Source organism: Periophthalmus magnuspinnatus, chromosome 13, assembly GCF_009829125.3.
Source record: "Periophthalmus magnuspinnatus isolate fPerMag1 chromosome 13, fPerMag1.2.pri, whole genome shotgun sequence".
NCBI classification, from domain to species: domain Eukaryota; kingdom Metazoa; phylum Chordata; class Actinopteri; order Gobiiformes; family Gobiidae; genus Periophthalmus; species Periophthalmus magnuspinnatus.
The window spans coordinates 25,510,096-25,537,818 of NC_047138.1; the positions used below are offsets into that span (position 1 = coordinate 25,510,096).

The window sequence follows — 27,723 nt, forward strand, 5'->3', positions numbered from 1 at the left end:
ATGAGAAAAGAACATTTTAACATAGATCAGAAAATATTGTAATACGGGCCCTTTAAAAATAAACTCCTTATCACTGTCTGGTGAGGCGTGGTTAGTACTTGGATAGGAGACCGCTCTGTGTGGGGCAGTAGTGGTTCCAGAGGAAACTGCAACTATGTCCTTAGGCAAGACACTTCTCCTACATTGCCTAGTACGAATGTGGGTGAGTGAGTGTTGGTGGTGGCCAGACAGGGCAGATGGCACAGATTGGCAGCCTCACTTTCATGAGTCCACCCCAGGGCAGCCATAGCTTACCACTTCTAAGCATGGAGTGAATGGATATTGGACACAATCATAAAGCTGACTTTCCAAAAAGAAGAGAGTATTGTAATGATGTGATATTTGGTGTTTAGCTCAGAGTTGACAACTTTTGTTGTTCTTGTTGTTGTTGTTGATGTGTTAATTATTAGAAAATAAACAGCCAAAAGAAATTTGGCGTGTTTAATTCACTTCAGTATGATTTCACTTCATATGCCTCAAAATCATAGGTCCAACTTCTGAGACATTAATAAGTAAAAATACATTATAACTGATGTATAATTGAGACTTACATGGTTTTGTCGACCTCTTCGTGGATTTTCTTCACTGATAATTTGATATTGAACTTGATGCTGTTCAGGATGTTTTTGAAGTAAGTTTTCTCATCTACGTCAAACTGTGAAAAAATGAAATATATAAGATCATAACAAATCAATGTCTTTTAGTTCAATGTCTACATAAGAAACACTGACCTCAGAGGTCTTTACAATCAAACTTAAAAACAGACCATTTGGAGTATGTCTTACTGATTTTTCTATGGCATTTTTTAAAAACTGAAACTTCCTATCAATTAGTCACACACATCTGGACTGAGCAGGATCCAAACTTTGGCAGATGTGCAGAAAACTCACTTAAAATAGTGACATCATTTACACATTAAACAGTATGGTATAATCTTGTACTAATAGTGAAAATTAATTTGACCTTATTTGTATTACACTGTTGCTAAAGGCATAGTTCAGCTATTGCATAAGCCTTGAGCTGTTCTTAAGCTCCTCTGTTAGTACACCACACACTGACACAATGAGGCTACAAGTTCTTTTTACAATACTATCTATCTATCTATCTATCTATCTATCTATCTATCTATCTATCTATCTATCTATCTATCTATCTATCTATCTATCTATCTATCTATCTATCTATCTATCTATCTATCTATCTATCTATCTATCTATCTATCTATCTATCTATCTATCTATCTATCTGGTGCAACAGTTGATTTTGTTTGATTTGTCAGTTTTTCGTGTTAATATCGGGGTGAGGATGTAATAAAGAATACTCTAAATAATATAATAATTGTGTTTGCTTTAACTTTAACTACACGTCATTTGTACTGTAGTAAAACAAGACAGGGTAAAAAGGCTGGAATTGCACAGTTTTAAGAAAAGCAAGAGATTTCAGAATCAGAAGATTTTATGAACTAAATGGAGTCTTAAGTCCTGCATGGTTCTATTACTAACATTGCATGACTGGGCCAGTGCCTTTGCTGAGGTCTGGGCACATTTGGAAGATTCTACAGACACATTCAGTAATTTATGAGTGCTACCTCTCTCTTTAACTGAGCACTTAAATACTATTATTACACTTACTCTCTGTTAACAGGGAGTCCCTTTGTACAGTGTATTTTAGCCAGAGCTGGATATAATCAACAAGGATGCATGATAATGGGGAAGAGAAAAGCACTCCCCAGATACTGAGAAGGAGAGAGAGAGAGAAATGAAAAAGAGAGAAAGAGACAGGGAGGGAGAGGAAAACGAGGAGAAATACAAGAGAAAGAGACAGTGAGGGAGAGGGTCAAAGGAGAAAGAGTGAAAGGGAAAAGGTAAGGAAGCTGAGAGAGAATGCAGAAGAGTGTGAAAGAAAGAGATATAAAAGGAGAAGTAGAGAGAAATTGGGAGAGATGGGGAAGGAGAGATAGACAAGGTGATAGAGAAAGAGAGCGGGATGCAGAAAGAGGTACAGAGAGGGGGGGTGAAATAGAGAGAATACAAGAAGAGAGAAAGTGAAGGGAAGGGGGAAAAGTGGGGAAGCTGAGAGAATGAAAGAAAAAGAGAGCAGAAAGAGATTAAAATGGAGTAAGAGAAAAGAGGAGGCAAAGAAAGGAAGAAAGAGTGTGAAAGAAGGAGATATAAGAAGAAGTTGAGAGAAATTGAGAGAGATGGAGAAGGTGATAGGAAAGAGAGAGATGCAGGAAGAGAGGTACAGAGTGAGACAGAAACAGAGAGACACACAGAGAGATAGAGAGATAGAAAGAGTGCTAGATGTGTTTGGACACTAAGATGTGATGGAGTCTGCAGACTGGACAGAGCCCTGTGTCTGACTCACCCCATATTCTTGATCTATGAGTTCAGGCTTGAGCAGGAAGTCTGGGTATCCAGTCATCACCATCATGTGCTTTAGCTGCAGAGAGAGAGAAAGAGAAAGGAAAGAGAAGAAAGACGAGGGAGGGACATAGAAAAGATTTGGAGATTTAGAAACAAGGACTGAACAAGAATAGTGTGTTAGGACTTCAGATAAATCAACCCAAAAATACAACAAGGTATTAACTAGACCAGCCATGTGGGGATCCAAATGTGGCCCTCAGGCTTCTTACTTTTTTACTGCGTTTTTACTGCAATTTTTTGGGGAAATTCTAGCTTCATAACTTAAATAACAAATATTTTGATGCCATATATAGTCTACCTAACTAAAGGTGAGATAGCAGTCAAGCTGAAAAACGATTACATCTAGTTTCCATGACATTTAGTGCAGAAGTAAGTGCTGTGTTTGTCTAACAAATCAACAAATCAATGTCATCAACATCACAAGTCTGTACCTAGTTAACACTATGACAAAGAATGTTTTCTCATTTTTAAGATGCATTATGTAACTTTTTAGGTTGAGGTCCTGCCACCTTCTTATGTCGGTATGTTATTGCTTTGCCTGGAATGTTGCACATGTATGGCATTAAACTATATCCATGGAGACAAGCCAGAGACATCACTAGGCCAAATCACAAGTCATATCTGTGGAGACGTGACACCACTCACAGTAAGAATACACAATTATCAAGGTATTTTTGAGAAATAATAAATGCCATAATTCCAGGCAAATAATAACATTCCCAAGGTGATGGAACATCCACGTAGTCGTGCACCTTTAAAAGCAATGAATACATTTTGTATACAATGTTACTCAAATAAACTAGTTTATTTGTATTGGTAAATAGGTTTTAACGACGTAACCACAGCTGGAGCATGTTTTTAGCACATTCTTCTATTCATATAAGCTTTTCGATACAACTTAACACAACCCTATAGTAACTGTGTGTGTACTGTACATTGCTATTGGCCACTGCAGTCAGCCCCTCCCTTCTCCCTGTACACACAAATGGACTAATCAGGCAAACCCAGTGAAATGGGATTACAGGCAAGCTCTTTATATTCAGCATGGCCCTATAACAGGATTATAACTGCGTATTGTAAAAGTATTAGAGGGGTATCTGACAGCGCAGCCCCCGAATCACAACTGTGCGGGCGGATTTGGATTAGGAGGTCCTCACTCCTCAATGTCAGAGCCATCAGAGAATCCTATCACCATCTCGACACTCAAAATCTCCGCAAAGAAAAGAAATGTATAATTGAATCTTATTCCTAATACTAATGGGTTTGGACAGATGTGCTGAGAAGGCAGAGTCACTGTAGACCACTGCATATCAATTGGATCTTATACTGTTAAACTTCATTTCATATTGCTGCCTTTGATTTGGGTAACACTTGACATAGTCATATAGTTCTGGTTAAAGGTGAACCATGTAACTTTTGAAACAGAGGGTCTGCTACTGGCTTGTCTCCATGGAGATGTTATTGCTTTGCCTGAAATGTTCCACTCTATAGCATTACATCAATCTATCTTGCATTAATGGTAAATGGTTAAATTTTTCCACCTTCAAGGCACTCAAAGAGCTTAAGATCAAGGAACCACACCCATTAACACACATATTCATACACCAGAGTACGCAGACAACCTGGGCGAGGTGGGTTAAGTGTCTTGCCTGAGGACACAATGACAGCATTCATATCATAACATATTAATATCATTGTAGGTGTTGTCTTTGCTCAAATATAGTATAAAATAAGCATTCTTGCTGTAAACAGACTCACCTCTCCACAGATCTGACCTGTAACATGACCTGGTTTATCATTATTAATTGGTTTATGTGGCACCATATCGCCAAAGCACATTCATAATTGACTAAAGTGATTTTCGTTCACTGACAACAGACATAAGGATTTTCAGATTCTAATTTAATGCCATACAGTGGAACATACAGGTAAGGCAACATCTCCATGGAGACAAGCAGGTGGCGGACCCTCTTGAAAAGCTGTAGTGTATCTTTAATGTTAACAGCTGAGACATGTGACTTATGTGAATTCTGCAGCTCAAACCTTGGCTCTGGCTGCGTCCTTGGTGGCGTCATCCATCCAGTCCAGCTCTTGGAGGCGTAGGTCCAAAGAGTGCTTTATGTCCTCCACCAGCTCCTGTACCTGTAAACAATACACACAGTATATATATTATCATTAGTATAAATATTAAAATGTAGTATAAATATTACAACACTGTACTGCAATTAGTGCTATAATTTAGATAAACAAAGTCATTTCTGCATGGTGTGGTGTCCCCAGTTCTTGTTCTAGTATCTATCAAATTGAGAAGGGCTGTCCAACAGTCAAACAGAATTCAACTGTTTAAATTCACATTGCCAACCATAGTAATAGGTGAAGCTGCAAAATATCACAACAATATCAGTATCACAGTACTCGCAAGTAAGACTCAAATGGACAAAAAGACAGATTGTATTCATGATTTCACTTATTAGGCACATGGGTTGGTCTTGGTATAATCTCTGTTAAGTTATTTTGTTTTGACTTTTTAATTTTTTTAACTAAACATTACTCAAAGAACTTAGACTTTCTCTTGGGACTTTTATAGTACTTTTTAAAAACCTACTTACACCTCCTTAAGGACGTTTAACTAAGTGTAAGTAGGTGTAGGTAAGTTATTTTAGTTATACAGTATATGTTTCAGCTTTGACATGGGAATTGTCAGGACCCAACAAATAATCAATATACTATCTATCAGGTAAATACACCAGTGTACACAGACACAGAAATTAGACAGATGGCAAAACTACTGAACCTCATCTTCAGAAGGAGACCAGCCTTTTGTTTGTACTCCCAAGGGTTCAGAAACAGCTTCAGTTTGAACTGGGGGTCATTTTAGTCATGCGCTTAGGAATGATAAGGATCTTGATAAGGGGTTAAAATATCACAGTAATATAATTTTCATACTACACAACAGTTACTAAATCTCACATCTTTTTATCATACCATGCAGCCCTGGTAAGAAGTAATAAAAGTGTATATTTTTTGTAGTCTGCAATCCACCTCCATCCCACCTCTGCGCAGTATTCATTTAGTTGTATAAATGTTATGGTTTGTTTCAATAAATATAATTGTTAATTGAAAGATAGGTCAAATGTGGCCCAGCTGATGTGAGATGGCCTGAAACAGCACAGATCAAGTGTCTCATGGCCTCAGTTTATTCGGTTTATAAAAGGTTAATGGGCTGAATTCACACAGGACTTTTCGCTTTTATTGCTACTAAATGTGCTTTATATTGTACCATAAAGACCCACACTCCTCAGGCCTGTTTATGAACCACACGGTCTGCCCTTTCAAACACTGGGCACATTTACATATACTAATAAAAATCTGATAACTGCAATAATCAGATAATAATTATAATAATTATATCAATTTTTGTGTGTGTGTGTATTTACATGCACAAAAGGAATAGGAACTAAACACTCAATCCACTTTTTCTAAACTGTGTTTAAATAAACTAGGTGAATTTGTTTGCCTGACAAATCAAGAATGATTGCTCTCTGTATTTTTATACAGATTGATATCACTCCCCACATCCTCCCTTGTGTCTCAGGCCCAATCAAACGTGATCATCCAATCAGATAATTTTTTTTCAGTGACACATGTGAAACTAAAAAGCTCATTGGTCACCTATGATTTGCAAATAAAATCAAATTTGTCTCACCTCAGATTAACAGAGTTTAGTGTTTCGCTCACTGATTCTGCAGAAATCGACAATGTATATTTTATGATATTTTTCCCAATACGGCGGACCATGCATGTCCCTAATTGGCTAATCCACCTGTCAATCACGCCTATTTGAACTCTGCAAGATTCACCGGTGACCAGACTCACCTTTGTGTCCTGTGTATTCTGTATTACCAGGAAATACATTTGCAGCTTTTTGGACAAAAATGTCTAAATCTAAATTAGTACTGCTTTCAGTGGCCTCTGCAATTTCAAGCAGTTGATGACATCACAAAGGATTATCCTGATTAGTGCCTAGTGTTTCTGATTGCAAACACCAGGCTGCAGGGGCGGACTTTAAAGTTTGGATACTCTGTTCCCTATACCCAGACGCCACTCCTCCTCCTCTCTCAGTCTTTTCTTTAGTCCACATGTACTACTCAGTTTATCAACTGTGTTTAAAATGTGGTTGTGGTGTTTAGTTTAAGTGTCTAGTCTAGGTCTAGTCCCACAATTGAATTTAGAGTAACTGTTGTGTTTGGAAAACAAAGTACTATGTATTTTAAAGTAACTCTTTCGATCTTTAACATTTTATCTTTCATTTAATTTCTGTTTTAATACGGACAGACCATGCGTGTCCCTGATTGGCTAATCCACCTGTCAATCACAGCCATCTGAGATTCACCGGTGACCAGACTCACATCTACGGTCTACTTTCTTTGGTCTAAGATTAATATGGCAAGTTTGTGAAGCTAGTCTCAAACAAATAAAAATGAAATTCAATATTTGTGGATTACATGTTTAGTTATTTCTTCCAAAAACAGTGAACCTCCCATAAAGTTATATTTATGCATTTCAGCTTCTTGTTATAAGCTTATGTAACAATTTGAAAACTTTTTAGCAATCAAAAGTTTTGGAATATTCTGGAAAGATTCTGGAATTTCCCCATTGGGGGACAAATAAATTTCTGTCATCTAATTTTTATTTATTTATTCATTTTAAATTTTTTCAGTCGCTATGGCAACGGTCCAAATTTCATTCTGACACCTATGGATAGACCCCTGCCCTACATCTGAAATCATAACATCATCAAATTCTACAAAGCCAACACAACCTAAACAGATAGATAAAAAAAGTGTGTGGAGAAATCTTTCAAAATAAGAATTGACTACTACTTTTATCTTTTATGTTAATCATGTCCCTGTTGTTCTGTCTTGTAAATGTATTCTATCCTTGCTTGACTCCCTGTTTTTGGCACACAGTTTGGCTGCCCGCACTGTCCCAACTTCGCCTTAAATCCGTAGTCCTCCATTAGAGCGTGTTCCTCCCACTTAAAACAACAGGACGCAAGTGTTAATGGTGCAGATGGGAAGTGTCTCTTGTCTTTCAGAGCCTCGTTAGTTTGTGTTCACGCAGAGGACAGAACTGGTACAGACGCCTCCCCTACCTACCCCACACTGATACAGGGAACTATACTGGAGTCTGGAGTGAATATCAACACTGCACTGCCATGGCTGAGCTTGTAGAGGATTATTAGTAGAAGACCACGTGGTAACAAAGAAAGCACTTTTATTTTGGGTTGAAAATTGCAGGCTTTATGTTTTAAAAAAGGAAACATTTTCATTTTTAATTATCAATGTGGTATCAAAAAGTATTAAAGAAGACCTATTGTGCTTGTGTCTTATAATATATTATATATATATAATCATATATATATATATATATATATATATATATATATATATATATATATATATATATATAATAAAGAATAAATAAAGAGCCATAGCTGTAGGCCCCTCCTACGGATAGCTGCAGATCGCATTAACAAGCATCAGATTTTTAAAATTTTTTATTTGAACCAAAATGACCAAATCCTACGTGAAGAAGAAAGTAAGTACAGAGCAGTGGAAGGATACAGGCGGTGGTGAAAACAGGGACTGATCGGCAATATGGCGTCTTGAAAATAAGCAATTAATTTAAAATTTTTATATCATGACAAAAAAAAAGCCACATACCCACAAATTTTCTTTCTGTCCCTTGTTGACCTGTTCTGCTATGGTTTATAAGGTTGATACCCAGATACTAATGGATACTCAAACCAGTAGTGGAACTAGACAAGTATCCATTCTAAAATAAAAATAGGATAAAATCTGACCTTTCTTGAGTAGTTTTAGAAGGGTCTTGATTGACAGACCTATAAGACCACATAGGACCACCAACAGTAGTAGTAAAGAAATTATTTTGTCTTGAAAATTACATTCTATTGGTTATAAAGAATTATCATTGTGGTATTGAAAATGGTAACAAGTATTGGGCTATTCCTTAGAATCAAAATCAAGATTGAAATGTTCATCATCATTGCACAAATGGATCGATAGCTTATATTACATTGACAACATCATCTTGTTATAATGTCATATTGACATGAACAACTAACCCTAACCATTAGTGAATACACTGTAGTGTAGAATGATCATGAAACAATGTTACGTCTTAAGATTTGTCAATTTGTTGTTTTTTTTTTAAAGTGCCAGTAGGACCATATTACTGTATTGGTGCAGATTTTGGGATCACAAAGATGAACCTTCCCATTGTAAACAGTATCCCCTTGGCCTCCTCTCAAAAATCAAAGACTGAAATTAAGAAGGATTACGATGAAGAGACCAGCGAGCACAGGCGATGAGAGGTCAAAGGTCGGGATTGAGTTACCAACCTCACATAGTTTTGACTTCACCCACAGGAATCACTGGACCAAATTCTGTCCCCAACATGGCAACAAAATTAATATCTAGCATTGGTAAAATCTGTTTAATTCTTGATATGAATCTGGATTGGATCATTTTGACTTGTACTACCTATAGTGCAGTTAAAGGGCCCATATTACCCTATTTTCTGATCTATGTTATAATGTTGTTTCTTCATCACAAACATATCTGTAGTTGTATTTTGTTGCATTCACACATGTTTAACACACACATCCTGCATATTTAGGCTGAGTTCTTTTCTCAAGCAGAAAACGCTCTAGTCCACCTTGTGATGTCATGTGGTGATACAGGAAGAGCTCCACTGTGTTATTAAACTCCATACACCTTCACTAGAATCATTTGGATCATTTCAGCCCTGGAATTATCAATCTCTACTGAACAAAAGGTAAAAGGTAGCTGTTAACATGAAAACTATCGCTTCATGACATCACAAGGTGGAAAGAGCATTTTGAGCTTTGGAGATTTAGCCACACTAATAATAAAGGATTACCCAGACATGTGTGAATGAAACAAAACACAACTCTGAACATGTTATTGAGGAGGTAACAACATCATAACGAGAGTCAATTTTGTGCAATATAGGACCATTAATAGTGGACTTAACACCAGATGCCCTCCCCAGTGGAAGTCCAGGCCTTTCTGTGTGGAGTTTCCATGTTCTTCCTGTGTCTGGGAGGGTTTTCTCCGGGCACTTCGGTTTCCGTCATCAACCCAAAGCATTCACAATAGGCAAAATCTTCCAGCTAAGATAGGCCTAACCAAGACTTAATAAAGATCTTCTACCTTAATGTAGAAGTTACAAATCCTGCTGCAATTGATGCTGCAAGGTGAGCTTTACAAATACAAGCAGGTCAAATGTATAAACTGCTCATTCAAATTACCAACCTAAAACCACACGGCATCATCTGGGCCAATAGTTCAAAGTCATTGGTGCTTATTTCAATTTAACACAGCGTATTTGGATAGACAATGGAAGAATGTGTGGAAGCAGAGCAGAAGATGGGCAGGATTAGAGATGAGATCAGAGGAGCAGCTCATGTTAGATGTATTAGTGATAAAGTCAAAAAGCCAAATCTGTTTTCAAAATTGAGTTGGTGTGCTAGATATCTTTTAATCATATGAAGTAACCTACAATATCAAGTTTCTGCAAAGCATAAAGTACAGTTCAATCATTCATTCATTTTAATAATACTTTGCTACAGCCAGACAATAACTGAGCAGTGGTGAAAGGTAACAAAGTAAATGTAGTGAAGTACTGTACTTATGTATACCTTTTAGGTATCTGTACTTAAGTAAATTTTAGAGTAGATACTTTTTACTTTTACTTCACTACATTTGAAAGCAGGTACCTATACTTTCTACTCCAGTACTTTTTTGAACTGGCCTGAAAAGTAGAAGTATTTTTTATTATTGTCTGAGGGGGCTGGCTGAGGGATTTATTTTTAACACGATCATAATTTGAGAAAACAAAAATATACAAATGACAAAAAACTATTACTTTTTTTTTTTTTCCCCCAATGAACAAAATTCAGCACAGATCTCTATCAAAATCAGTGCCTTTAAAGCTTTGTGAAACTCTAATATCTGTGCAAAATACATTTTACTCTTTAAGTACTTTTTTTTTGTTTAATACCTTTACTTAAGAAGATTTTTTAATGTGGTATTTTTACTTTTACTTTTTTTTTTTTTTTTTACTTTAGTATCTGTACTTTTACTTCTTTCACCAGTGCAATTGGGAGATGAAAGAAAGCAATTGGGATGTGTCAACAGCCAGTGAGCAACAATTGGGCTGTTTAACTTGTCAAATATTGTGGAAATATTGAGAAATTGTGTGTTTGCAAATAACAATATTCGATCATCATTTAAAAGTCAAATTGAGGCTGCAGATTTTTATTTTATTTTTTCATGGTCTTGTGTGTTGACTTTTTTTGACACTTTAGCCCAGAATTTAAGTAATTTACATAAAATTTCGGTTAAAACTGTGCACCTGGTTTAGCCTGTGATTACATGAGCGATGATAGCTGGCAGTTACAGCTCGTCACATGCACAGCAATCACACAGCTGCAAACTCCCATCCTCCCTTTAGATGTGTCTTAGACTTTAGTTCAGGAAAATCTTTATAAAAGTGTTTTTTTTTTTTCAGATTAAATAAAAAAAAAAGATTATGCTGTTTGGTATACACAACAAACTACAATGCTACAAACATGACACCTGACCCCTTTATCAGTGATTTCAGAAACAGATACTGACCAAGCAGACCAAAGTACTGCCCTTTTGGAGACTCCGACTCAGTTGCCCAACCAAGACCGTTTTGAAATAGATCAGAGGTTGCAAACTTTTGACCTCTGAAATAACATGCAACTGACTCAGGACCCCCATGGTGGAATGAAATTGAGATTGGTGTTCCAAGGAATTCTGAGCACCCTGATTCTCCTCAACTGCAATGACTGAAAGGTGCTATTTTTTCCCCCAAAGCAGATTAGCAAACCTGCCCCAAATTAACTGCTCCTAATCCCAGCAGTTCAGTTGTGAAACAATAGAAGCAAATCACGGCATGGTATTTCCCGGGAAAACCTGTATTAATTTCAACTACATAAAAAACTATGTAGAGGTTCAAGTGAGCTGGTATGAGCATGTGACGAGTGTGTGTGCCAAGATACACCAGTTTCATCTATACTTTCTTAAGAGATTAAAGGTGTTTGGAATCAGACAAAATATTCTGTGGGGCCAGAATACAGTCTGTGCTAAGGTATAGAACAGTCCACTGACAGATCCTTAGACTGGTCAAACTGGCTGATAACATCGTGTGTGTCCACTCTGACTGGACCACAGAACATCATTGAACAGACACTTGTGAGACAGGCTCTGAAGATCACTGGACATCCCTCTCATGTGCTCAACACAGAGTATGAGCTCTTGCAGTGTGGGAGGAGATACAGGGTTCCTTTATGTAAAAATAACAGCTATAAAAACTTGTTTATGTCCCAGTTCATAAAATGTATTGAACAGCATGGAATGATGGTGCAGATGTGTTGAGTAGTAGTGTCCAGTTTTGTATGTTTTTTTCTTTTGTCTTTTGTTGTCATGTCTGTATGTTAATGTTCCACAGCCATGCTCCACTAAAGTGCATCTCCGACATGTTAGTGTCATATGAACCATCTTGCACTCTAAGGACTTCAGGGACCGGCCTCCCACTGGTGCCCAGAGTCAGGACTAAACATGGGGAATCAGGGTTTCAGTTTTATGAAGCTAAAACATGAAAGAGTCTTTCTGAAAATATGAGACAGGCCTCTAGTTTGACAATGTTTAAATCCAGACTCAAAACAGTTCTGTTTAGCTGTGCATATGACTGAACTTTTTATTCTTCTCTTTTAATGTTCATTTTATGGTGATCATTTATGTCTTGATTGTTTGTATTGTGATTTTAATGTCTTTATTATTCTGTAAAACACTTTTAATTACTTTGTGTAAAAATTGTGCTACTCAAATAAATAAAAACTGCCTTGTCTAATGCTAGTGACACCTGTTCTATGCCATATTTCTTGTTGAAACTAAATAAACCTAAACCTAAATCTGATTTTTATTTATTTATTTTTTATTTGAATAGTTCATTGTGTGATATGACATTTTCACAACATTATACATTTCTCTCTCTCTCTCTCTCTCTCTCTCTCTCTCTCTCTCTCTCTCTCTATATATATATATATATATATATATATATATATAAAATTGTGTCAAAATGTGTAAATGATGTCCTATGGGGACGTTCACACTTAAAGGTACGTTCACACTTGCCACTGTTGGGTTCCGGTTAGAGCTTAGTTTAGTCTGGATGGTAGACCTTGGATGCTCCTGTTCTAATCCTGGTTTACTTCTAGTCTAGTCCAGTATTAGTCCTGAGTGAATTAGTCCCAGTTTAGTCCCTATTTTGATGTGTGATTAAGTGTATGTGTGAACACCCTAAGCGCACATACAGAAAATCCCCCCTCCTGTACGCCCTCTGGCCCATAGTAGCACTTAGCAGTAGCATTAGTGTAGTGTCTTACCTTGGCCTTGCTCTGTGATGAGAAGTGCTGCTGTACAAAAAGTGCTCCCAGGGCCATTCCGAAGTGTTTGTTGGCCTGAGTCAGGCAGAGGCGTCCGAGCTCAAGCTGCTGCTCCGTGCCGTCAATCTCCCGGGAAAACTCGTGGATGGTGCTCCGGAACGCCGTGGACAGGTGCTCGCTGAGGGCGGCCACAATGCGCCACAGCATGTAGTTATGAAGCACCCTGGACACACACGAGAAGAGACCGAGTGAGTTTTTAAGTTATATTAGATCTCATTTCATTGAGTCAAGATGTTTTCCTAAAGGTGCATGACAATAGCTCAGTTGGTAGAGCGTTCGTCCAATAATCTGAAGGGTGGATGTTCAAATCCTGCTCTTGGCGTAAACATCATTGGTTTAGCGGTCAGATCTACTGACCCCCAGGTTGGCGATGTGGTGATTCCAGCTCCCACAGATGAATGCTGTTATTGTGTCCTTGGGCAAGACACTAGACCCATCTTGCCCCCAGTGTCTTTGTACACTGGTGTGTTCCTTGGTGTACAGCGCTTGAAGGTGCAAAAGTGCTGTATAAAAATGTGACCAAGAGGAGATATTATGCAAAATTTACTTTTTGTAGCTTTTTGCTATGTTATAAAGTTTTCTTATCAAAAACATGCATGAAGAGATTTTAAATGTCATCCATGCATGTTTGAGTAATTTTACGATCATTACACTTCCATCTATCTCCATGGAGATAAGCAAAGTTACAGTTTCAATCTGTGGGGAGGTGAGTTTGATCAGAGTAAGAATACATTTCTTTCAGGTTTGGAGCAATCAAAATGCCTGTAATGAAATAAATGTTAGATAAGTTTAATGACAAACTGCAGAACATTCAAGGCAGAGCAAGATAACCTCCATGGAGACGAGCAGGAGGCAGACCTCCAGCATAACACTTTTTATGCTGAGGTATCTGACTTCCAAACTGTGAAAGGAGGAAGTGTATTTAAACTTGACAGAAAAAATATATATATTCTGGGGGGAATGTTGCTGATTAATCAAATTGACTCTTCTGGAGAAGAGAAGAAGATGGAGAGGTTGAGGAGGCTGATATTTCTGCTGCTGTGGAGAAGATTAGGCACATAGCTAAAATGTCATGACAATGGAGAGCAGAGAGAGTGCATTTAAATGAATTTCTTGAGAAGTGCCACTAATAGAGGTGATTAGACAGGCAGACAGGTGAATAGAACAAATTACATATGTTGGAGAATTACAGTCTTCCTTGTATTTAAAATAAAATGTGTTCAAACTTGAAACCTTAAAGTCAGTCAATCTTTAAAAACTTGAAAATAGTCTTGTGACAGTGACAAACACACAAAGCTACACATAAGCACAGAAATCCTCCATTGGATCCAGACACAAGCCCTGTGAAGCTAACAGATTTTCGTTCTTTCTCTCCCTGCTGTGCTCCTCTCTGTCCCACTACCGCACCCACTCTTCAATTTAGCCCCGCAGGGAGAACAAAACTGCCCCATGTCTCACTGCGAAGCCTCCACCAATCCCCAGGCACATAGCCGTGGTGGGCTGGTGTTGTTTTGCGTTGGGTTGTTTGTGCATGACGGATATTAAATCAAAAAGCTCTTGGCAACAGTTCCCTGTGGGCCCGCCAACAAAGCACTTGTGAGCTGGACTTAATTGATGTGAAAAGGCAGGGTTCAGGGAAGGCTGGGGAGGTAAATACCATGTGAAGGAGCAGCCATATTTGTGTGGTCTAATAAACATGGGTTTTAGCTGCAATGCTTCATTAGCAAATAGTCATTGCTTGCATGTTTGGCTAATTTTGTCATCACGTAAGGGAGGGTGTGTTGATACAGACCAGTTGTTCTCAAAGTGGAGGTCAAAGGGCACTGAGCTGGGATTTGTAAAATATTATTTTTTTCAATAGATGATGATGTATTTCATTTACTATCCTAAAAATGTTAAACAGAACTAGTTCATTTCAATGGTCTGCAGTGGTCCAAAGTTGCATTCTGAATATCCTAACTATTCACTGCAATGACTTCATAAGTGTTTTTCCCAACTTTTATTGTTGAATAATGGCTATGTAACATTTTTAAACCCTACATGTATGAGAGGCCTCAGTAGCTCAGTTGGTGTCTGTCCACTTATCTGAAGGTTGGTGGTTCGAATTCTGCTCTCGACACAAACATCAGTGGTAGAGTGGTGCGATTCCAGCTTCCACAGAAGAATGCTGTTGTTGTGTCCTTGGGCACAAGACACTTAACCCCCCCTCACTCCTAGTTTATGAATGTATGCGTAAATGGGTGAGTGGTTCTTTGATGTAAAGCTTTTCAAGTGTCTTGAAGGTGGAAAAGCACTATATAAAAATGTGACCCAGAGCCAGATTTTTTTGAATAATCCCAAATAAACATACAATAGTGGGTGAAAATGGCACTTTCTGAGAACTCACGCCTCAGACATGGGACAATGCAAGATTACTCAAACATGCAAAATTGAAGTATAACTCTGAGTAAGCAAATGATGAGGGACCACTGTTCTAACATGGCTTAAAGCTCTTGTAAGTGTATTTTATATAATATCTCCCCTTTAATTATTTTAACAGTGCATTTTAATGGACTCAGGCCAAATAACACAATTAAACATTCAATAAATACACTGGTTTTACTACTTGAAATTATTAAAGGCGTCAGTTTCATTATTTTGCAGTGGGGGTCCCGGGTTAGCTTCATGTTTTGTTTTTTTTGGACCCCTGCTATAGACAGTAGCATTGGTTTGCAAGTTCACATCCTCTTATAAGTAAGAGTGGATTTGTGCCCAAACTGTGTTCACGATGAGATCTTGTCTTCTCAATGTGAAAGTAATTTATATGATAATCATACGACTAAAATGTTTGGAGGTGAGTGCTGCTTTTGTGAAGGATTCCGGGAGAAAAGTAATAAATATATTCTCGAAATGTGGGTAGAAGGAAAACCAAATAAAAATGCAATGAATCTGTTAAAATCTAATGATCACAGGCCAATCTCTTTGTTGGGTCTAGCTGATGTGATGGTGCTTTGTGGTGCTGTGGTAGCAAAGTCATGTATGTTGTAAAGAAGTGAAAGGTACTCAATCGAAATACTGCTTCACACCACTTAAAGCTAGGGTTCCTGACTTTTCTTGTAAGTAAATTTTGTTTTTCCCTGTAAAGTATATAAGCCATACATTAGACTGCATTTATATATTCAAGCTTCTTAAAACGCTGGCTAGTCACTCCTACTTCTGCAACAATTGCCCTGGGGCAGACTGATTGAGACAAGGCAGTCAAACCGTGCCAACACCCTCACCCTCTCAGACCAGGCAATTGGTAACAGTGGCTCAGTGGTTGGAGTAGTGGTTCCTTGGACCGACTTCTGTTGTTGTTGTACCAAGCCCTTGCTTCCCTCAGTCAACCCCAGAGCAGTTGTGGCGAGAATAGCTTAGCACCACTCTAAAGTGCTTTGGGTGTTTGATGCTTTATAAATCCAATGCATTATTATTTCTATTATTAATAAGATATGCGTACAATGTCTTGCCCAAGGATGTTGCTATGTTTTAACTAAAATGTGATGCTAATGGTGAGCTCACACTTACACTTAAAAAACATCAAAATTTAAATTAAACTCGGACCATACCCGGAACTAAACCTGGACTAGACCAAAACTAAAGTAGGACTAGAACAGGACCAAATCAATCTACATCAGGACTAAACTGGCCAGAAACCAGTGTGAACTCACCCTAAAACATTCTATAGAATTTGTCCACCCTCTCTCCAATACCATCCCAATGCATTTTGGTGCTAATGCTAGCAGCAGCAGTAATAAAGTCACACACAGCCTGTATCCACCCAGCAGTGTAGTGTTAATCACAGTAGCTTTGAGTGAAGGCTCGTTAACGGAATGGATTTTAATGGCTTTTAATGGGGCTGGTTAGGCAGATGAAAAGACACTGTCCCTGTGCACTGCGCCCGCATTAGTCCAGGTAATGACCCCGAGGTAATGGACAAACTCTACTCCACCATCTCGTCAAACTCCTCGCAAAGAAGACTTCCTAACATTAACATCTGCTGCACCCAAAAGTCACGGATCAACTATTACAACGTCTATCAGAGCGTAATGATCATTTGGATAATTTTAAGAAAGGTCACTAATGGGCCAACATAGAAGTTTTTGAGTCCACAGCAAAATCAAGGGTAAAAATCTTTCTTGGTCGATCTGAGATGGGGATAAACAAAATGATACAAAAAACAGGAGGGCACTGAGAACACATAAGGTAAGTTGCAACTACAAAAATATGAAATATAATGACTTGGCGGTATATTGATTAGAGCAGACTGTGGACCCTTATTGGTCACAAAATATTCAAAGACCCCCTATCATCGTCCACCATGTCATCACAATACAGTTCAGAAGTTTAAACCATGGGGTGAAGGGACGACAATAGATCAGTTGGTAGAGTGTTTGTCCACTGATCTGAAGGTTGGCGGTTTGAATCCCACTCTCAATATAAACATCATTGGTTGAACAGTCAGATCCACTGACCCACAAGTTGGCAGTGCGATTCTAACTCCCACAGATGAATGCTGTCGTTGTCTCCTTATGCAAGACACTTAACCCATCCCCCTCCCAGAATGTGTGTGTGAACGGGTGAGTGGTTCCTTGATGTAAAGCACCTTGAGTACCTTGAAGCTTGAAAAGTGCTAAATAAAAATGCGACAGTTCACCATAAAATAAAAAGTAAATAGTAATTTCTCTCTGTTCTACCTTATGATGTCATGTGGTAATACAAGTGCTCCACTGTGTTTACAAACTCTATACGCCACTAGAATCATTTGAATGATTTCAGGCCTGGAATTTCTTCTACTGATCAAAAGGTAAAAGGTAGCTGTTAATTTGAAAACTACCACTTCATGACATCACAAGGTGAAACAGAGCATTTTGAGCTTTGAAGATGCAGACAGACTAATAATAAAAGATTACTCAAGCATGCGGGAATGAAACAAAACACAACTCCAGGTATATTTTTGATGAGATAACAGCATTATAACATGGCTTAAAGTTCTCAAGAGTCAATTTTGTATAATGTAAGACCTTTAACTGTCTATTGCCAAATAAGGGAATACCAGAAAACAGTATCTCCAACCAAAATTGAAAAAGTTATCACAAATTTCCAATACCAAAACCCTCCTATTAGATCTGACCCAGTCTTTTGAAAGACTCAGCTGCCATATAAGATGTAGTTTTATAATGTACATAATTACATTTGGGGTTTGGATCTGAACCAACTAGATATTTTAAAAGGTTCAGCTATCTCACGCATTGGTCTAAAGTTTGTTGTTTTAAAAGTTTGTGTCTGACCACATTAACGTCTGAAAGCCTTTTTGAGTTGTATTATATAGCAACAGAGTATAGCCTTGAAAGATGCTTGCTGTGTGGGAGGCCACTCTGATTGGTTATCAAGGCAGTGACAGTCGCCCTAACAACCAGTTACTTCAAATTCTGAGGAAATAAAATAAAAGCTTTGTCTTACCAAGTGTACAACAGCTAGGCAACTAAAATAAAGATGGACGAGAATACTTTACAAAAAGGTTTTTAAGGTTATGAAAACTCAATGTAAAAAGAACAAGCACTTGGAGAGTCCTACGCCCAGACACGGGAACACAATCATTATAACGTCTCCATCTGAGAGCTTTGTGTACTTTCCACAACAACTATGAAATTCGAGGAAATTATCTACTTTTTACTGCTGTGCAAACATACTATGTTATGTCTATGTAATAATGCTGTTTCCTCATCACAAACATACCTGGAGTTTTGTTTTCATTCACACTCATTTAACACACAAACCCTGCATATTTAGGTTCTCTCAGGTTTTCTGTCTGAGAGAATTCGTCTCTCAGACAGAAAACACTCTGTTCCACCTTGTGATGTCATGTGGTAATACAAGAAGTGCTCCACTGTGTTTTTAAACTCTATACACCTTCATTAGAATCATATGGATAACTTAACAGCTCTGGAATTTCCAATCTCTACTGAAAAAAAGGTAAAAAGTACTTGTTAATTTGAAAACTACTGCTTCATGACATCACAAGGTGGAACAGAGCATTTGAAGCTTTGGAGATGTAGACTAATAATAAAGGCTTAGTCAACCGTGTGAATGAAATAAAAAAAACAACTCCAGGTATGTTTTTGATGCAGTAACAAGATTATAACATGGTCTAGCTCACAAGAGTCAATTTTGCATAATATATGACCTTTAATCAAGATTCAGTCATTCCTAATTGCCAATGATCAGCTTGAGTCTTTGGAAATGTTCAGAGTCATTTGCCTTTTGTCATTTGCTTATTCTACTCTGGTCTTGATTCTGACTATCACAGCTCATGTTTTCCTGTTACACTACCTTTTAGAGTTGACTAAAGCTACAGTAGTCTTCCTCTTCTTGCCAAAAGTGGAGTGTGAACGTGTTCAGTTGTTTACCAACTGAACTGCGCTATATTGACACATGAAAAAATCCCAATCTCAAAAGATAAAGAGATTGGCACAGGGTCAGGTCAACTTCAATTTCACATCCTCATATTGCACACCACTAGCCATAGTTTTTATATAAACATACAAATGCGTATAAGTGCACTTTCTTGCCCGGGGTTTTGTCAGTATTCAGAATTGAGCTGCCAACCTTGACCCCTTGTGTAACTGAATAAGCTACTGGACATAATGACATTATACATTACTCAAAAATTGTCACACACATGGGCACATTTTTATATAGTGCTTTTCCACCTTCAAGGTATTCAAGGTTTACATTAAGAAACCACTCATCCATTCACACACACATTCATACACCAGTGTACACAGACACTGGGGGGGGGTTGTCTTGCCCAAGGACACAATGACAGCATTCATCTGTGGGATCTGGAATTGCACTGCCAACCTGTGGTCTGCGCATCTGACTGCTCAACCAATGATGTTTGTGTCAAGAGCGGGAATCGAACAGCCAACCTTTGGATTAGTCAGCTCTCTAACAAATGAGCTACTGTCACCCTAATTACTTGTTTTCAGTTAAAGGTTCACAATGTAACTTTTCTGGTGGAGGGTATGTCTGCTTGTCTCCATGGAGATGTTATTTTGCCTGAAATGTTCAACAGTATGGCATTAAACTTACCTATCTAGGATTATTTTTTTTTTCAATTATAGTTGTTTTTCTTGCTTGAAAGTACAATGAACATGCATCCTTACTTTAACTTGTAACTTATCTCCAGGTAAATAGATTAGAAGACTAGAAGTTACTGTCATATTGTGAAACATTCTATGCAAAGCAGTAACATCTCTACGGCAACAAGCACACAACAGACCAACACCAGAAAAGTTACATAGAGCAGCTTTAAGATTATAATCACACACCTAAATCTTACTTATTCATATTTTTTGTGGCTCATTAAAACTTTTACTATCACCAAAAATCTTTCCATTGAACTGTGCCCACCCCATTAGGATCCAGCCGACAGCCGCACATTGCAGCAGTGCGCCTGTGGATTCTCTGCCCACCTCTGCTCACTCTAAGGAGGCATGACGGTCAATCTCTGCGGCGAGGCGCCTCCTGCTGGGCTGAGGGCTGCTCCGCTGGAAACCACAGAGCCATGAAATCCCCCATTCTCACCACAGGTTTAAGAGACATGCACAGACTGTAAGGAATCACAGGAGGAGGTGGGGAACATAGTGAAGAATGGGGGACAGTGTAAATCTGCAGGGATGTGATTTTATTGGTGTATATACAGCCAAAAAGTTTAAGATTCAAGATGATGAGAAACATTTCCAATAATATAAAAGTAGTAGAGTAAAAAGATGAAAGGATACAAAATTTGCATAGAAACTGGCCCCTGTGTGACTCCTCAGCCTGACAAAGTAAAATCATTCATCATTTGATGCATATTTAATTTCATTTGAAAGCACTACTACAACACTACTATTACTACAATTATAATGTTCCCATAGGCCTACATCTCTAACTGTAGGAATTTATTATGAACTGCTTACTCCTCCACACTTCCTCTAGCTTTTGAGGGGACTCCAAGATGTTCCCAGGCCAGCAGAGAAACATAGTCTCTCCAGTGTTCTGGGTCTTCCCCAGGGCCTTCTCCTGGTGGGACATGTTCAGAACACCTGCTCATGGAGGCATCCAGGAGGCATCCAAACAGATGTCTGAGCCACCGCAGCTGGATCTTCTCAATGTGGAGGAGCGGCAGTGTGACTGAGCTCCTTGCCCTATCTCTACTGAAGCACCCAGCCACACTGCGGAGGAAAGTCTTTTAAACAACTTGTATCTGCAAACTTGTCCTTTTGGTCATTACCTAAAGCTCATGACCATACAGCTCCTTCTTCACCTCAACAGTCACATCACTGCAGACACTGCACTGATCCATCCACCTACTACTTCTACAACTATGTCAATTATTATTTATGTGATTCTGCAAAACTCAAAGTAATAATACTTCAAGGCACTATAAGAGTGAACTTACTACTAGTAAAATACCGATTACATAGCACTACTACTACTACTACTACTACTACTACTACTATTCAAAACCTCCTACACAGGACCTTTTGTTTACAAGCATTCACAAAGTCCATAGATGGTTTATTTCTAAACCATCTATTGTGCAGTCTCTTTTGTGGTCCTTACTTAACGACTCGGCCTAATTAAAGATCATTAGAGCTGTTTGCGTTTTAGCTGTTATTGTATTCTACACCTCATTAACTTTGGTTTATAAAGCTGATCAAACCAGTGCTTTATCAAAGACCTGTTGTTTTGCCCACTCTAGTCTCTAAACAAACTCTAATCAGGTAGAACAGTGTGGTCCCCTGCCTAATAAATATGTTTTCCCCCACTGCCTTGGCCTTGGCTATGTCATTTGTTTAAAACTGTTCCTTTTGCCATAGTGACCACTGTGGAGTGGAAACACCCCACAAGAAATGCAATTTTGGAGATGCTCTTACCCAATTGTCAAGCTATCCCATTTAGTACTATTTAAACATGTTATATTGCATAATTTATTCAATGGAAAGGGAAATGTGTCTACTATAAGTGATATAGACTTTAAAAAAGAGGGGCAAATCTGGAGCTACTGCTTCCAAGAGGGATTCAAAATTATGAATTACCCCAAGATGTATGAACAAAACAAATAAAGTATATGTTTGGATGGAAACATCATAATGTGACAAAAATTAAAAAAAAAAAAAAAGTGTTCACAGTTCAGACTTGTAATTTCTAGACTTCTAAACTTCTAAGATCTAGGAAATGTATTCTGTTCAAAGGAGCCAATATGCATAACCAATATTCATGAGCTTTTGCTGTTCAGGTTCTCCATCATAAGCTTCCTCATAAGCCTCGTTTCAACTGGTTCACTTTGGAGTGGATCAGGATAGAAGTGAACTGTGGTGGGTATTGGCTGACAGAGGGGTCAGCACGGTATAGATCGCTTTAGGTATAGATCACTTTAGCTAAGGCATGGCTACACAAGAAACAGATGTGGTTGTTATACAGTGGTCCCTCACTATATCGCGGTTCACTTTTCACAGATTTTTTTTGGGTGAAATTTTGCATGCTTTTGTTTAGTGTATGAAGGCATATTGTGTTCTGCGTCCAGATTGGCTAATAAACATGCCATGTGTCCTGTACAGAATGCGTTCAACCAAATTTACATAAATGTTCGATGCTAGTAGTGTGACTCTGGGGTGTCATGAAAGCGTTGGACGCCTCTAGTTGGATGCCTTTACATTTGACGCCTCCGATGCACGTCATGGATGCTCTGGACGCATCTCATCTGGACGCACGTCATCTTGACGCATGTCCAGAACGTCCGTTGTGGTCTGCAAGTGCTTTTGGATGTTTTGTTTTCCCTGAGTCTTTGTGAACACTGCAGACCAGGTTTAGAGAGTGACTTTAATGTATTTATTACATAAAACCCATCAACGGAGGAGATCAGCTCTGTGGAGGCGTGTCTGTGACTAGCCTTTAAACTAGCCGGTGCACCCAGCATAATTTAGTTGTGGCTGGAGCGTAGTCTCAGATTGGTTGACGCTGTGAGTCAAACGCCAAAAAGTTCAGCTTTTTCAGCTTTTGGACAGAGCATTTGCAAGATGCACCGCATTAATGCCAGAGTCGCGCCGCTCTGACGCTTGAAGACGCGCAGCAGAAATGCAGCACGGCCAAGACGCCAAGGGGGGTAACTTTACTTTTGTTTTGAATTCCTGTTTCAAATAAAATATTATTGTGCTAACTTTGATCAGTGGTGGAAGGTAACAAAGTACAAGTAGTAAAGGCACTATATTTAAGCAGAATTGCTAGGTATCTGTACTTCACTTGAGTATATTTTACAGTAAGTTCTTTTTACTTCTATCTGTACTTTCCACTCCGCTACATTTTTAAACTGGACTAAAAAGTACTTTTGATATGATTTTAGGGATTATTTTTATTATGTTCGTGGTAACATCCTAAAGTTTTCGAGTTTAAGCCTCAGCTTTGAGGAAACAAAAATAAATACACAAAATTCATGAGAAGAATTAAAAAATGTATTCCAAAATATGTATAGTTTTTTCAGTATCACTACATTTGCCACTTTAACAAATTAAAAACACTTGTGTGAAATACTTTCACTTTTTATTCTTATACATTTTTAAACGGGTACTTAAATACTAGTAGATTTTTTCATGTGATACTTTTACTTGAGTAACTTTTTGCCTCTGTATCTGTACTTTTAATTAAATAACAAAATTGTGTACTTCATCCACCACTGACTGTGAATATAGCAGAAGTAACAACTGTAAACATATTAACATGAATAATATGGCATTACTCTATGTTTTCATCATAGTTAAAACATAACAAGAGACATTCCCACAATGCAGTTCAACATGAATGACTGTCACATTTAAACCACACATTTATATATGAAACATGGGACCAGAAGTTAATGTCAAAAATAATATCTGATCTAATTTGAAGCCTGTGTCCAGCTATGAGGGTTGATGATTTTAGAAACATTGATCAGTGCCATCTCAAGCTTTAATCCAGTCCTTGGAGATAACGCATGAAGATTGTAGGAGCAAAAAGTTCTGTTTATTCTCCCCTCTTGTTTGTTTCTCCTGTGCTGAACATCTCCGGCTGGTTAGTGGGACAAGATGTTACCTCACCAGTGAGATGTAATTATAACATAAAAGATCATAGATTTTGGGAAAAGTTCAGGCAGTATCATTTCACATATATTCCATAGCTACCTTTTATTTGATCATCCTACAAAACCAGACTTCTTGCTTTATTGTGTGCAGTTCATAATCACTTCTCCTCCTCCACCGCTCCTAAATCTTTGTCCCTTCACGTTGCTATTGACAACGCCATCAGTCCGCCGCGTCCCCATTTCCTCCCTGTCCATCATTCAATACCTCTTCCTCCCCGAGATATCGCAGACAACATATATTGACCCGGTATTTATTTTGTATGGCTTTCTCATATATGGGACTCCACTAAGAGCCGGACCGGTCACTCCATTCTCTCTCTCACTCCCACGTTTGTTTACTTTATGTTTATAATACATTTTCTGCATCCTTGTATATATGTATATATGTATATATATATATATATATATATATATATATATATATATATATATATATATATATATATATATATATATATATATATGTGTGTGTGTGTGGGGGGGGGGGGGGTATGTGTGTGTATGTGTGTGTATGTATGTGTGTATGTATGTGTATGACTGTATCCAGATGAGGAGGCCTCCAACAAAGAGGAAAAGTGTAATGACTATATTGCGTCTCTTCCTCGCTCTCTTTCTATCCGTTTACTCTGTCAACTTTGGATATAAGTTTGCAAGGTTTTCTACAGATTCTTCCATCTATGTCTTGTTTAAACATTCTCAACCAAGGGGGGGCCACGGATCAAAAAAACAAACAAAAACAAAAAAAGCAAAATAGATATAGATGCATGGTGAAATGTTTTTGGTGAATTGTGCCAAATGCCAAGGTTTTTATAGTGTAATGTATAAGTTTTGCCGCTCCTCCAAGTAGATTCTATTGTTCTGGCACAGTTCGCCTATATATCTGTTTGAAGGGAGGAGATAACAACACGGAAACTAGCACACCCTAGTTGTTTACATTAGTTTATCTTTTTAAGCTAAGTCAATTGAACTAACCTAGGGTGTGAATCATAGAATGTTTATATAAATGGACACATATAACCTGCTAGCTGCTGCGTTCCAAATAGGAAATGAGCATGGGCGTGCTTCCGGATCCATTGACTCTGGCTGCAATTCACTTTTTATTGAAAAAATGTCACCCCTTTCTCCATAATTACTGCCGTCAGAGTCGTCACAGTTTATGGTGTGAACTGTCACCTGAGACATTTCTGCTTACCGTTGTCAAAATATGAAATATACTTGTTATTTTCCTGTTTTGACACTCAAACTTAACATCCTGTCACACGTGTCCATTCACAGATCCATTCAAGAATTCTACAGCATTAACTACAGTATTACATGTATATTCACCTGTCCAACTGCCATTCACAGTCACATGTTTTACAACTTTCTATGTTTTATGCAATCTAAATTCTGCCCAGCCTCCACAGTGCATGGGCCCATAAAGTCAAAGTAAAATTCCCTCCTCTGTGGTCCATTAGTGTGCTCCATCTGCTCAAGTGGACACAGACCCAACACCTCATCACCCCTGACCCCTGACCTTTGACACCAAGCCCAGACAATAAGGCTACACACAAGTGGAAGAACGCACAAAATGTATTCTCTATAACATTAAAAACATCACATAAAAGTCCATATATATATACTACTTTAAACAAACACTTCAGCTATCAAAACCAACACTGAATGAACTGAATACAAGGCATTTTTATTATTTGGTTGAGAAAACATGTAAAAAATAATAATAATAATAATAATCTGCAGGAATAGATAAATGCAATTAAATTATTTTTCAATTATCGAACGGCTGCAATTTTGTCTTTTTATAGCTTTTTTAAACACCAAATCTATTTAGTGAAATGAAATACGATTACATTCCTCCTTGATTCACTATTTTTAATTAATAGTAAATACAAAAGATGGTGAAACTAAAGAAAATGATCTGTTTTTGCAAATAAACTTAAAGCCTCAGTATGTAACTTTTTTTTTTTTTTTTCCAAAAATCACTGAAATAAATTTATGTTTTTTTTTTACATTATGAATATTTTATTGCACTGAAAAACTGTAAAAAAAAATGTATGTCCGTAATGTGAGCGGGCTTGCATCTCCACAAACCTGACTCTTATTTGACCTGGACATGTCGTTCCTTTCTTCCACAGTATGGCATAAAACATATCTATCTCCATGGAGAATGTTTTGAAGTATGGTCTTAACTTTCTGTTTCCATATGGAATCATACACTTGACTTTCCACCTCCAAAAAGTTATATACTATCACTTTAAGTTAAAAAAAGGTGATGGGTTGAAACATTTACCTCCAGAAATACATAAAAAAAAAAAAAATTGTGCAATATTTTTTCTTTGTCACATCTGTCCTGAGCAAGATGTGGCAGCATATCACTCTCTGACAACACACAACCATGGACCAGTGAGACAATCCAGATAAGACAGGTAAAGTGACTTGCTCAGGTGCACAATAACAATGTTGAATTTGAACCCTTCCAACACTACTTGAACTAATAATGTCATCCTAATACTACCTACCTATACCTATCCCTAAAAGACAGTACTTTTGACTACAATAGTCACTTCCAACAACCCACACACGCAGTAAACAAACAGGTAACCAGGGGCACATTGCATACAGTGACGCCAGTAATTTAGTGCAAAATAATTAGTAATAAATAAAGCAGGATTCCACTTTGAACACAGCAGAGATTGGACTGAAAAGAGGAAGTTATTATTTCCCCTGGATTTTTGCACAGCAAGGATCCTCTCCTGCTAGGACAGCAGTGGTGCAGACCGTGGAGCATGGGTTTTGCCTGTAGCACATTCTCTGTTATGGATGATTAACAGGTGGCCACAAAAGCCCCCTTGATGTGACAATCCGGGGCATTTTAACAGAGTGCTCCTCATAAGTACTGCTAATGAGCTACGCCCCTGGGGAAATAAGGATTCATGATGTTTAGAGTGTGTGTTAACAGTCAGAGAACTGTAATTGGCTTGGATTACATAATGGGTACAGTGCAAGTTGTTGGTGAAGACTTACACGGGCTGGAACTTTTCACCTGCAAACAATACACTTCAGATATATTGTATGTTTGATTCTGTATTTTTGATTTTTTTAGGTTTAAGGTCCTATATTATGTAAAATTGATTCATGTGAGCTTTAAGCCATGTTAGAATGTTGTTACCTCATTTTAAACATACTCAGAGTTGTGTTTTGTTTCATTCACATGTTTGAGTAATTCTTTATTATTATCTGGCTTCATCTCCAAAGTTCAAAATGCCCTGTTCCACTTTGTGATGTCGTGAAGCGGTACTTTTCAAGTTAACAGCTACATTTTACCTTTTGTCTACTAGAGATTTTAAATTCCAAAGCTGAAATCATCCAAATGATTCTAGTGAAGGTGTATGGAGTTTAAAAACACAGTGGAGTACTTCCTGTATTACCACATGACATCACAAGTTGGAACAGAGTGTTTTCTGTTTAAGAGAAAAACTCAGCCTAAATAT

The 27,723-nt window shown here is 37.9% G+C and overlaps 1 protein-coding gene across 2 annotated transcripts in view; it reads right to left on the bottom strand.

The window, feature by feature from the left end:
- LOC117380333 (endothelin-converting enzyme-like 1) overlaps positions 1–27,723 on the bottom strand; it is an 80,811-nt gene that overhangs the window by 23,195 nt on the left and 29,893 nt on the right. For both annotated transcript variants that reach the window (XM_055226244.1, XM_033977124.2), the window contains exons 10-13: positions 12,988–13,210; positions 4,509–4,607; positions 2,407–2,481; positions 591–694 (exon numbers count right to left, since the gene is read on the bottom strand). In XM_055226244.1, coding sequence (XP_055082219.1) covers positions 591–694; positions 2,407–2,481; positions 4,509–4,607; positions 12,988–13,210 — 501 coding nt within the window. The remainder of the gene's footprint in view (positions 1–590; positions 695–2,406; positions 2,482–4,508; positions 4,608–12,987; positions 13,211–27,723) is intronic.